Source organism: Lissotriton vulgaris, chromosome 12 (assembly GCF_964263255.1).
Source record: "Lissotriton vulgaris chromosome 12, aLisVul1.2, whole genome shotgun sequence".
Taxonomy (NCBI): domain Eukaryota; kingdom Metazoa; phylum Chordata; class Amphibia; order Caudata; family Salamandridae; genus Lissotriton; species Lissotriton vulgaris.
The window spans coordinates 802,318,662-802,331,901 of NC_141700.1; the positions used below are offsets into that span (position 1 = coordinate 802,318,662).

At 52.0% G+C, this 13,240-nt stretch overlaps 1 protein-coding gene across 6 annotated transcripts in view; it reads left to right on the forward strand.

Moving 5' to 3' along the window:
* MINK1 (misshapen like kinase 1) overlaps positions 1-13,240 on the forward strand; it is a 675,548-nt gene that overhangs the window by 342,422 nt on the left and 319,886 nt on the right. For all 6 annotated transcript variants that reach the window (XM_086946234.1, XM_086946236.1, XM_086946233.1 and 3 more), the window contains exons 8-9: positions 1,146-1,200; positions 6,035-6,113. In XM_086946234.1, coding sequence (XP_086802360.1) covers positions 1,146-1,200; positions 6,035-6,113 — 134 coding nt within the window. The remainder of the gene's footprint in view (positions 1-1,145; positions 1,201-6,034; positions 6,114-13,240) is intronic.

Below are 13,240 nucleotides of genomic sequence, written 5' to 3' on the forward strand. Positions count from 1 at the left end.
ATGCGGAGATAACTCACTAGATGCGGAGATGGCTCACTAGATGTGGAGATGGCTCACTAGATGTGGAGATGGCTCACTAGATGTGGAGATGGCTCACTAGATGTGGAGATGGCTCACTAGATGCGGAGATGGCTCACTAGATGCGGAGATGGCTCACTAGACGCTGAGCGGCGATAGCTCGCCAGAGGCTGAGCGGAGATAGCTCTCCAGAGGCTGAGCGGAGATAGCTCTCCAGAGGCTGAGCGGAGATAGCTCTCCAGAGGCTGAGCGGAGATAGCTCTCCAGAGGCTGAGCGGAGATAGCTCTCCAGAGGCTGAGCGGAGATAGCTCTCCAGAGGCTGAGCGGAGATAGCTCTCCAGAGGCTGAGCGGAGATAGCTCTCCAGAGGCTGAGCGGAGATAGCTCTCCAGAGGCTGAGCGGAGATAGCTCTCCAGAGGCTGAGCGGAGATAGCTCGCCAGAGGCTGAGCGGAGATAGCTCGCCAGAGGCTGAGCGGAGATAGCTCGCCAGAGGCTGAGCGGAGATAGCTCGCCAGAGGCTGAGCGGAGATAGCTCGCCAGAGGCTGAGCGGAGATAGCTCGCCAGAGGCTGAGCGGAGATAGCTCGCCAGAGGCTGAGCGGAGATAGCTCGTCAGAGGCTGAGCGGAGATAGCTCGTCAGAGGCTGAGCGGAGATAGCTCGCCAAAGGCTGAGCGGAGATAGCTCGCCAAAGGCTGAGCGGAGATAGCTCGCCAAAGGCTGAGCGGAGATAGCTCGCCAAACGCTGAGCGGAGATAGCTTACGAGACGTGAAGTTTTCCCTGCATAGACGGAGACAGGTCATCAGAAGCTGAGTTAGGTCACCAGAGGCAGAGATAGCTCACCGGATGCAGAATGAAGGTCACAGAATGTAGTGATATTGGATCCCTATACACACAGATAATAGCTTGCTGAATCTGAGAGATATAAGGCACTGAAAGCAGAGCAATCGCTCTCTGGTAGAAGAGATAAAGCTCATAGAAGGCTTTGTTGACTTGAAAGGAGCTTGTGGCTCCAGCAGTGAGAGGCTCATCACTGAATACACAACCGCCTGTGTTGTCAATCATTTAATTGTGTCCTTGTTGGTGTGGACTCTTGTGCTGAGTGTGCTCTCCTTTTCTCCCACAGAGTGACATCTGGTCTCTGGGAATCACAGCCATTGAGATGGCAGAGGGAGCTCCACGTAAGTTGTCCCGGCCCCCTGAGGCCGCTCTGCTGCTTCTCCTCTCTCTGCTGGTTGTAGTGTGTAGAGCCCTGACCTCATGATTGTCTGGCTTCAAAGGGATGGCCTAGAAAATGTATGCCAGCCCTTAGGGATGAACTGGGCTGAGATTACATGTGTGTGTTTGCCGGAGCTCCTGAGTCCTCCCCAGGAGGCAGGGGAGGTCCTGCTAGTTCTGCATTGTAATCTCACTCTCCTTTGGACTCTGGTACCTGTAGCTCTGACTTCATGATAGGGAAAGTAAAATTACAAGTGTCAGGATGCTGGGAGGCGTGAAATATTAAGGATGGCTTGATGAGCATCTCAGACCTAGCATGCCCCCCCAATTCCAAGGGCCCCCTGTGAAGTAATCAGGACAGTACCAGCCTCTCTCTCCTTCTATGCTCTGTCTCCTCCTCAACCCTTCTTGGTCCTCTTCTGCTCCTCTCCTCCATGCCACACCTTTCCATCACTCCACTTCATCTATCCTGTGTCTGTGTCACACTATCCTCTCTCTCTCCTTCTCTGTCCCTCTCTCCCTCCTTCTCTGTCCCTCTCTTTCTCCTTCTCTGTCCCTCTCTCTCCTTCTCTGTCCCTCTCTCTCCTTCTCTTTCCCTCTCTCTCCTTCTCTGTCCCTCTCTCCCTCCTTCTCTGTCCCTCTCTCCCTCCTTCTCTGTCCCTCTCTCCCTCCTTCTCTGTCCCTCTCTCCCTCCTTCTCTGTCCCTCTCTCCCTCCTTCTCTGTCTCTCTCTCCTTCTCCGTCTCTCTCTCCTTCTCCGTCTCTCGCTCTCCTTCTCTGTCCCTCTCTCTCCTTCTCTTTCCCTCTCTCTCTTTCTCTGTCCCTCTCTCTCCTTCTCTGTCCCTGTCTCTCCTTCTCTGTCCCGCTCTCTCCTTCTCTGTCCCGCTCTCTCCTTCTCTGTCCCTCTCTCTCCTTCTCTGTCCCTCTCTCTCCTTCTCTGTCCCTCTCTCTCCTTCTCTGTCCCTCTCTCTCCTTCTCGGTCCCTCTCTCTCTTTCTCCGTCTTTCTCTCCTTCTCTGTCTCTCGCTCTCCTTCTCTGTCCCTCTATCTCCTTCTCTGTCCCTCTTTCTCCTTCTCGGTCCCTCTCTCTCTTTCTCCGTCTCTCTCTCTCTGTCTCTCGCTCTTCTTCTCTGTCCCTCTCTCTCCTTCTCTGTCCCTCTCTCTCCTTCTCCGTCCCTCTCTCTCTTTCTCCGTCCCTCTCTCTCTTTCTCCGTCCCTCTCTCTCTTTCTCTGTCTCTCTCTCCTTCTCTGTCCCTCTCTCTCCTTCTCTGTCCCTCTCTCTCCTTGTCTGTCCCTCGCTCTCCTTGTCTGTCCCTCGCTCTCCTTCTCTGTCCCTCTCTCTCCTTCTCTGTCCCTCTCTCTCCTTCTCTGTCCCTCTCTCTCCTTCTCTGTCCCTCTCTCTCCTTCTCGGTCCCTCTCTCTCTTTCTCGGTCCCTCTCTCTCTTTCGCTGTCTCTCTCTCTCCTTCTATGTCCCTCGCTCTCCTTCTCTGTCCCTCTCTCTCCTTCTCGGTCCCTCTTTCTCTTTCTCCATCTCTCTCTCTCCTTCTCTGTCCCTCTCTCTCCTTCTCTGTCCCTCCCTCTCCTTCTCTGTCCCTCTCTGTCCCTCTCTCTCCTTCTCTGTCCCTCTCTCTCCTTGTCTGTCCCTCTCTCTCCTTCTGTCCCTCTCTTTCTTTCTCTGTCTCTCTCTCTCTCTTCTTCTCTGTCCCACTCTCTATACATGAGTACAGCCCTCTGCCTTTCCTCTTTCTGCCTCTCTCTATTTCTCCATTCTGTGCACAGCCCCTTTTTGTACTTCATCTCTCTCTGTAGGGGCCTATTACGTGGTTTCTCATCACTTTCTTACCATTCATTAAAACCTGTTCCATCTCTGATTCACTTTCTGTGCACCCCGCCAACCTCTGCCGCCTCTTTCACCCCTTCCTCTTTTCTCACATATCTTTCTCTCTCATACCTCACTTCACCTCACCACTGCCTCTTTACATCTCTGTGTACCTATGTCTCTATAACTGCACTCTACAGCAGCTGTGTACCTCACCTCTCTTTCTGTACACTGTACTCTGCTTTCCAAAGCTCGCACCGCTCTCTACCTCCGTCTGTGCCCATCTGTACCTCTCTACCATGCTACTCCTACTCTCTACCTCCTTCGGTGCCCATCTATACCTCTCTACCATTCTACTCCCGCTTTCTACCTCCCTCGGTGCCCATCTATACCTCTCTACCATTCTACTCATGCTCTCTACCTCCCTCTATGCCCATCTATACCTCTCTCCCATTCTACTCCCGCTCTCTACCTCATCTCTCTCAGCATCCCCGTCTCTGCGCCTCATTCCACACTGTACCTCCCTCTGTCCTCATCTATATCTCTCTACCATTATACTCCTGCTCTCTACCTCAATCTCTCTCTCCATAATCCCTGTCCCTGTGCCTCACTCCTCGCTCTACCCCCTCTGTCCTCATCTATACCTCTCTACCATTCTACTCCCACTTTCTACCTCCCTCGGTGACCATCTATACCTCTCTCCCATTCTACTCCCGCTCTCCACCTCATCTCTCTCTGCATCCCCGTCTCTGCGCCTCACTCCACATTGTACCTCCCTCTGTCCTCATCTATATCTCTCTACCATTATACTCCTGCTCTCTACCTCAACTCTCTCTCTCCATAATCCCTGTCCCTGTCCCTCACTCCTCGCTCTACCCCCTCTGTCCTCATCTATACCTCTCTACCATTATACTCCCACTTTCTACCTCCCTCGGTGACCATCTATACCTCTCTCCCATTCTACTCCCGCTCTCCACCTCATCTCTCTCTGCATCCCCGTCTCTGCGCCTCACTCCACATTGTACCTCCCTCTGTCCTCATCTATATCTCTCTACCATTATACTCCTGCTCTCTACCTCAACTCTCTCTCTCCATAATCCCTGTCCCTGTCCCTCACTCCTCGCTCTACCCCCTCTGTCCTCATCTATACCTCTCTACCATTATACTCCTGCTCTCTACCTCAACTCTCTCTGCATAATCCCTGTCCCTGTGCCTCACTGCTCGCTCTGCCTCCCTCTGTCCTCATCTATACATCTCTACCTTTATACTCCTGCTCTCTACCTCAACTCTCTCTCTCCATAATCCCTGTCCCTGTGCCTCACTCCTCGCTCTACCCCCTCTGTCCTCATCTATACCTCTCTACCTTTATACTCCTGCTCTCTACCTCAACTCTCTCTCTCCATAATCCCTGTGCCTCACTCCTCGCTCTACCCCCTCTGTCCTCATCTATACCTCTCTACCTTTATACTCCTGCTCTCTACCTCAACTCTCTCTCTCCATAATCCCTGTCCCTGTGCCTCACTCCTCGCTCTACCCCCTCTGTCCTCATCTATACCTCTCTACGTTTATACTCCTGCTCTCTACCTCAACTCTCTCTCTCCATAATCCCTATCCCTGTGCCTCACTCCTCGCTCTACCTCCCTCTGTCCTCATCTATACCTCTCTACCTTTATACTCCTGCTCTCTACCTCAACTCTCTCTCTCCATAATCCCTGCCCCTGTGCCTCACTCCTCGCTCTACCCCCTCTGTCCTCATCTATACCTCTCTACCTCAACTCTCTCTGCATCCCCCCTGTATCTGTTCCTCACGCCTCTGTTTCCATCTGACCTCCCTGTATTTCTCCTGCATCTACTTCCACTTGCTTGCATTCTGATCGCCTCTCCCGCTCTCTACCTCGTCTCTCTCTCTGCATCCCTGTCTCTGTGCCTCACTCCACACTGTACCTCTCTCTGTCCTCATCTATACTTCTCTACCCTTATACTCCTGCTCTCTACCTCCACTCTCTCTGCATCCCCCCTGTCTCTGTGCCTCACTCCTCTGTTTCCATCTGACCTCCCTGTATTTCTACGGCATCTACTTCCACTTGCTTGCATTCTGATCGCCTCTCTGGCTCTCTACTTTGCCTTTCTTTGACCCTCTACACTGTACCTCACTGTTGCACTTCTTACTGTACATCCCCACACCATCTGTACTTTGTATCCCTCTATACGCCTCTCATTACCTTGCCTTTCTACGCCTCTGCATGTATCTATCTCTATCTCACCTCTCGTTCTACATGACTGCTCTCTGCACCTCACCCTTCAGTGCAGCCCTTCCCTTCCCCTACACTCCCTTCTCCATTTCTCTACCTGGCAGCTACGGTCTCGTCAGAGAAGTTTACCTATAGTACTGTTTGACTGGTAGGCGCCAAGTAAGGGGAGCTTTCTGCTGGTTCTGTGTGGCCCAATTTCTGAAAGTTTAACATATATTCAGTGTTATTAGGCATCCAGGGAGCTTCAAGATGCCGCATGAGCAATGATAGTGCCCTCCAAAGTGTCTTGCCCAAAGCCCCAGTACTTAGGATGGCACTGGCTTAATGTGCTACTTCTCTGCAGTGCATGTTCAGTCCCCTGGACCTCACTCTCACATGCTGAAAACTCTTATAATAATGCATCGTGTACTGTCTGCTGTGCTGGTATCCCTTGCAGATCAGAGGGTGTGGTGTTGAGTCCATTGATGTGCTGCACCTTGTGGTGGGTGCGAAGCTGGTTGATGTTGGCATAAGGAAACCTGACTGGTGAATGGTGACTTGCCATACCTAGCTCTCTATAGATGTTCGGTGTTCATTTGGGGCATCTGGCTGCTTGGTTTTGACTTGGAATGCTGGACTTGACAATGAGAGCTTCGCCTTGAGCACTGTATGTTTTTTACATCTCACTACATATTGGGTCTCAAGGATACTGCCTTTGCCAATGCTGGGTGTTTCTTTTCCTCCACAGCTCTGTGCGACATGCACCCAATGAGAGCCCTGTTCCTTATCCCCCGGAATCCACCTCCGAAGCTGAAATCCAAGAAGTGGTAGGTGCCTTTCTTGCTGTCCTTTGTATGACCTCAGAATCCGTGCTTGGTGAGTCTCAGGTCAAGGCTTGGGTAGTTGGGAGGTATGGGGTAGAAACCAGAAGTGAACGCCTGGTGCATGTGAAAATGTGGTGTCCTTGGGATTAAACCGAGTCTCATATTTATATAATATTTACATTCTTACCCATCTTGCCTACCTTTTTGGTACATTTTCATATATTTGTGATCTAATGGAGCATATGAACTTGGCGTATCCAAGGTGATATAACTGGTATCTTTTTCTTATTGATGGGGAAATGTGAGGTACGCTTACACCCGTGGATATGGTTATTGATAAACAGGAAGAGTCTTTGCTATGTGATTTCACACCTTAAATAATACTGAGAGTATGCAGTACTGTCCTGCTGCTACCTTCCTATAGTGTCTTTAGTACAACAGATCTGCGGAGACTAGGGAATGAAGCATGGGGAAGTCCCCTTGGGTGAACAAGGCTCTCTGGAGCATCTTCCACCTCCTGTGATTCCTCTTGGGTAAATCAGTCTCCCCGGAACAGCTTCTACCTCCTCTGAGTCCCCTTGGGTGAATCGGGTTCTCAGGAACAGCTTCTACCTCCTCTGAGTCCCTTTGGATGAATCAGGCTCCCTCGAACAGCTTCTACCTCCTCTGAGTCCCCTTGGGTGAATCGGGCTCTCTGGAACTGCTTCCACTTCCTGTGAGTCCCCTTGGTTGAATCGGGCTCTCTGGAACTGCTTCCACCTCCTGTGAGCCCCCTTGGGTGAATCAGGCCATCTGGAACAGTTTCTATCTTCAGTGAGTCGCCTTGGGTGAATCAAGCTGTCTGGAACTGCTTCTACCTCTTTTGAGTCCCTTTGGGCCAAACAGGCTCTCTGGAACAGTATTATACCTCCTCTGAGTCCCCTTGGGTATATCAGGCTCCCTCGAACAGCTTCTACCTCCTCTGAGTCCCCTTGGGTGAATCGGGCTCTCTGGAACTGCTTCCACCTCCTGTGAGTCCCCTTGGGTGATTCAGGTTCTCTGGAACTGCTTCTACCTCCAGTGAGTCCCCTTGGGTGAATCAGGCTCACTGGAGGTGCTTCTTCCTTTAGTGAGTTCTCTTGGGTGAATCAAGCTGTCAGGAACTGCTACTACCTCTTGTGAGCCCCTTTGGGTGAATCGGGCTCTCAGGAACAGCTTCTGCCTCCTCTGAGCCCCCTTGGGTGAATTAGGCCATCTGGAACAGCATCTTTCTTCAGTGAGTCCCCTTGGGAGAATCAGGCCGTCTGGAACAGCTTCTTCCTTCAGTGAGTCCCCTTGGGTGAATCGGGCTCTCTGGAGCTGCTTCTACCTTTTGTGAGTCCCCTTGGGTGATCAAGGATCTCTGGAACAGCTTCAACCTCCTGTGAGTCCCCTTTGGTGAATCAGGCTCTCTGGAGCTGCTTCTACCTCATCTGAGTCCCCTTGGGTGAATCAGACTCCCTAGAACAGCTTCTACCGCCTCTGATCCCCCTTGGGTGAATCAGACTCTCTGGAACAGCTTCTACCTCTTGTGAGTCCCCTGGGTGAATCAGGCTCTCTGGAACAGCTTCCACCTGGTGTGAGTCCCCTTGGGTGAATCAGGCTCTCTGGAACAGCTTCCACCTCCTGTGAGTCCATTTGGGTGAATCAGGGTCTCTGGAGCTGCTTCTTCCTTCGGCGAGTCCTCTTGGATGAATCAAGCTGTCTGGAACTGCTTCTACCTCTTGTGAATCCCTTTGGGTGAATCAGGCTCTCTGGAACAGCGTTGTACCTCCTCTGAGTCCCCTTGGGTGAATCAGGCTCTCTGGAACAGCTTCCACCTCCTGTGAGTCCCCTTGGCTGAATCAGGCTCTTTGGCGCTCCTTCTACCTCTTGTGAGTCCCCTTGGGTGAACATGGCTCTCAGGAACAGCTTCCACCTCCTGTGAGTCCCCTTGGGTGAATCAGGCCACATGGAACAGCTTCTATCTTCAGTGAGTCCCCTTGGGTGAATCAAGCTATCTAGAACTGCTTCTACCTCTTTTAAGTCCCTTTAGGTCAAACAGGCTCTCTGGCACAGCATTGTACCTCCTCTGAGTCCCCTTGGGTTAATCAGGCTCTCTGTGACTGCTTCTACCTCCTGTGATTACCCTTGTGTGAATCAAACTCTCTGTAACTGCTTCAACCTCCTGTGAGTCCCCCTGGGTGAATTAGGTTCTCAGCAACAGCTTCCATCTCCTGTGAGTCCCCTTGGGTGAATCAGGCTCTCTGTAATTGCTTCCGCCTCCTGTGAGTCCCCTTGTGTGAATCAAGCTCTCTGTAACTGCTTCTACCTCCTGTGATTACCCTTGTGTGAATCAAGCTCTCTGTAACTGTTTCCACCTCCTGTGAGTTCCCTTGTGTGAATCAAGCTCCCTGTAACTGCTTCCACCTCCTGTGAGTCCCCTTGTAGGAATCAGGCTCTCAGGAACAGCTTCCATCTCATGTGAGTCCCCTTGGGTGAATCAAGCTCTCCGTAACTGCTTCTACCTCCCGTGAGTCCCCTTGTGTGAATCAGGCTCTCTAGAGCTGCTTCTACCTCCTACAAGCCTCCTTGAGTGAATCAGGCTGTCTGGAACTGCTTTTACTTCATGTGAGTCCTCATTGGTTGAGCCGTCTCTCTGGAATTCCTCCTACTTCCTGTGAGCTCTTTTGTAGCGCAGTCTTCCTGAATCTGCTTGTACCAGGTGTGATCCTCAGTGGTGGAGCAGGCTCTATGGATCTGCTCTTATTTTCTGTGAGTCCTCATTGACTGAGCAGTCTCTCTGGATCTGCTTGTACCTCCTGTAATCACCAGTGGGGGACAGTGCCTCAGATATGCTTCTGCAGACCCGTGTTCAGGTAATGGGTTTTCTGAAACTGCCTGTGATCCTCAATGATGTAGGCGTTTCTCTTGGCTTGCTTCTACTGCCTGAAAGTCCTTGTTGGTGGAGCAGTCGCTGGATTTGCTTCTGTGTCCTGCAAATCCACTTTGTGGAGAAGTCGCTATATCTGCGTCAACCTCCTGTAATCCTCACTGGTGGAGCAGTCTATCTGGATGCGCTTCTGCTTCCTCCATGTCCTCATTGGTGGAGCAGTCTCTGTGGATCTGCTTCTGCTTCCTGAATGTCCTCATTGGTGCTTCCTGCATGTCCTCATTGGTGGAGCAATCTCTGTGGATCTGCTTCTACTTCTTTTGAATCCTAGGCGGTGGAGCAGTCTCTCTGGATCTGCTTCTTACATGTCCTCATTGGTGGAGCAGTCTCTGTGGATCTGCTTCTGCTTCCTGCGTGTCCTCATTGGTGGAGTAGTCTCGGTGGATCTGCTTCCGCTTCCTGCGTGTCCTCATCGGTAGAGCAGTCTCAGTGGATCCGCTTCTACTTCCTGCGTGTCCTCATTGGTGGAGCAATCTTTGTGGATCTGCTTCTGCTTCCTGCGTGTCCTCATGGTGGAGCAGTCTCTGTGGATCTGCTTCTGCTTCCTGTGTGTCCTCATTGGTGGAGCAGTCTCTGTGGATCTTCTTCTGCTTCCTGAATGTCCTCATTGGTGCTTCCTGCATGTCCTCATTGGTGGAGCAGTCTCTTTGGATCTGCCACTGCTTCCTGCGTGTCCTCATTGGTGGAGCAGTCTCTGTGGATCTGCTTCTGCTTCCTGCATGTCCTCATTGGTGGAGCAGTCTCTGTGGATCTGCTTCTGCTTCCTGTGCGTCCTCATTGGTGGAGCAGTCTCTGTGGATCCGCTTCGGCTTCCTGTGTCTCCTCATTGGTGGAGCAGTCTCTGTGGATCTGCTTCTGCTTCCTGCGTGTCCTCATTGGTGGAGCAGTCTCTGTGGATCCGCTTCTGCTTCCTGTGTGTCCTCATTGGTAGAGTAGTCTCTGTGGATCTGCTTCTGCTTCGTGCGTGTCCTCATTGGTGGAGCAGTCCCTGTGGATCCGCATCTGCTTCCTGCATGTCCTCATTGGTGGAGCAGTCTCTGTGGATCCGCTTCTGCTTCCTGCGTGTCCTCATTGGTGGAGCAGTCTCTGTGGATCTGCTTCTGATTCCTGCATGTCCTCATTGGTGGAGCAGTCTCTGTGGATCTGCTTCTGCTTCCTGCGTGTCCTCATTGGTGGAGCAGTCTCTGTGGATCTGCTTCTGCTTCCTGCATGTCCTCATTGGTGGAGCAGTCCTTGTGGATCTGCTTCTGCTTCCTGCGTGTCCTCATTGGTGGAGCAGTCTCTGTGGATCTGCTTCTGCTTCCTGCGTGTCCTCATTGGTGGAGCAGTCTCTGTGGATCCGCTTCTGCTTCCTGCGTGTCCTCATTGGTGGAGCAGTCTCTGTGGATCTGCTTCTGCTTCCTGCATGTCCTCATTGGTGGAGCAGTCCTTGTGGATCTGCTTCTGCTTCCTGCGTGTCCTCATTGGTGGAGCAGTCTCTGTGGATCCGCTTCTGCTTCCTGCGTGTCCTCATTGGTGGAGCAGTCTCTGTGGATCCGCTTCTGCTTCCTGCGTGTCCTCATTGGTGGAGCAGTCTCTGTGGATCCGCTTCTGCTTCCTGCGTGTCCTCATTGGTGGAGCAGTCTCTGTGGATCTGCTTCTGATTCCTGCATGTCCTCATTGGTGGAGCAGTCTCTGTGGATCCGCTTCTGCTTCCCTGTATCCTCATTGGTGGAGCAGTCTCTGTGGATCCGCTTCTGCTTCCTGCGTGTCCTCATTGGTGGAGCAGTCTCTGTGGATCTGCTTCTGATTCCTGCATGTCCTCATTGGTAGAGCAGTCTCTGTGGATCTGCTTCTGCTTCCTGCGTGTCCTCATTGGTGAAGCAGTCTCTGTGGATCTGCTTCTGCTTCCTGCGTGTCCTCATTGGTGGAGCAGTCTCTGTGGATCTGCTTCTGCTTCCTGCATGTCCTCATTGGTGGAGCAGTCTCTGTGGATCTGCTTCTGTTTCCTGCGTGTCCTCATTGGTGGAGCAGTCTCTGTGGATCTGCTTCTGCTTCCTGCGTGTCTTCATTGATGGAGCAGTCTCTGTGGATCTGCTTCTGCTTCCTGCATGTCCTCATTGGTGGAGCAGTCTCTGTGGATCCGCTTCTGCTTCCTGCGTGTCCTCATTGGTGGAGCAGTCTCTGTGGATCTGCTTCTGATTCCTGCATGTCCTCATTGGTGGAGCAGTCTCTGTGGATCTGCTTCCGCTTCCTGCGTGTCCTCATTGATGGAGCAGTCTATCTGAATCTAAGTCTACCTGCTGTGATCCTCAGTGGTGGTGTAGTCTCTCTGGGTCTTGTGCCCTTGGAAGTCCGTGTAGGTGGAGCTGTTTCAATGGAACTCCTACTCCTGGTGACCCTCAATAGTGAAGCATCTGTGGATCTACTGTTGCTTCCTGTGTATCCTCATTGGTAGAATAGTTTCTGTGGATCCGCTTCTGCTTCCTGCGTGTCCTCATTGGTGGAGTAGTCTCTGTGGATCCGCTTCTGCTTCCTGCGTGTCCTCATTGGTGGAGCAATCTCTGTGGATCTGCTTCTGCTTCCTGTGTCTCCTCATTGGATGAGCAGTCTCTGTGGATCTGCTTCCTGTGAGTCCTCATTGGTGGAGCAATCTCTGTGGATCTACTTCTGCTTCTCTGTGTCCTCATTGGTGGAGCAATCTCTGTGGATCCGCTTCTGCTTCCTGCATGTCCTCATTGGTGGAGCAGTCTTTGTGGATCTGCTTCTGCTTCCTGCATGTCCTCATTGGTGGAGCAGTCCTTGTGGATCTGCTTCTGCTTCCTGCGTGTCCTCATTGGTGGAGCAGTCTCTGTGGATCTGCTTCTGCTTCCTGCATGTCCTCATTGGTGGAGCAGTCTCTGTGGATCTGCTTCTGCTTCCTGCGTGTCCTCATTGGTGGAGTAGTCTCGGTGGATCTGCTTCCGCTTCCTGCGTGTCCTCATCGGTAGAGCAGTCTCAGTGGATCCGCTTCTACTTCCTGCGTGTCCTCATTGGTGGAGCAATCTTTGTGGATCTGCTTCTGCTTCCTGCGTGTCCTCATTGGTGGAGCAGTCTCTGTGGATCCGCTTCTGCTTCCTGTGTGTCCTCATTGGTAGAGTAGTCTCTGTGGACCTGCTTCTGCTTCCTGCGTCTCCTCATTGGATGAGCAGTCTCTGTGGATCTGCTTCCTGTGAGTCCTCATTGGTGGAGCAATCTCCGTGGATCTACTTCTGCTTCTCTGTGTCCTCATTGGTGGAGCAATCTCTGTGGATCTGCTTCTGCTTCCTGCGTGTCTTCATTGATGGAGCAGTCTCTGTGGATCTGCTTCTGCTTCCTGCATGTCCTCATTGGTGGAGCAGTCTCTGTGGATCTGCTTCTGCTTCCTGCGTGTCCTCATTGGTGAAGCAGTCTCTGTGGATCTGCTTCTGCTTCCTGCGTGTCCTCATTGGTGGAGCAGTCTCTGTGGATCTGCTTCTGCTTCCTGCATGTCCTCATTGGTGGAGCAGTCTCTGTGGATCTGCTTCTGCTTCCTGCGTGTCCTCATTGGTGGAGCAGTCTCTGTGGATCTGCTTCTGCTTCCTGCGTGTCTTCATTGATGGAGCAGTCTCTGTGGATCTGCTTCTGCTTCCTGCATGTCCTCATTGGTGGAGCAGTCTCTGTGGATCCGCTTCTGCTTCCTGCGTGTCCTCATTGGTGGAGCAGTCTCTGTGGATCTGCTTCTGATTCCTGCATGTCCTCATTGGTGGAGCAGTCTCTGTGGATCTGCTTCTGCTTCCTGCGTGTCCTCATTGATGGAGCAGTCTATCTGAATCTAAGTCTACCTGCTGTGATACTCAGTGGTGGTGTAGTCTCTCTGGGTCTTGTGCCCTTGCAAGTCCGTGTAGGTGGAGCTGTTTCAATGGAACTCCTACTCCTGGTGACCCTCAATAGTGAAGCATCTGTGGATCTACTGTTGCTTCCTGTGTATCCTCATTGGTAGAATAGTTTCTGTGGATCCGCTTCTGCTTCCTGCGTGTCCTCATTGGTGGAGTAGTCTCTGTGGATCCGCTTCTGCTTCCTGCGTGTCCTCATTGGTGGAGCAATCTCTGTGGATCTGCTTCTGCTTCCTGTGTCTCCTCATTGGATGAGCAGTCTCTGTGGATCTGCTTCCTGTGAGTCCTCATTGGTGGAGCAATCTCTG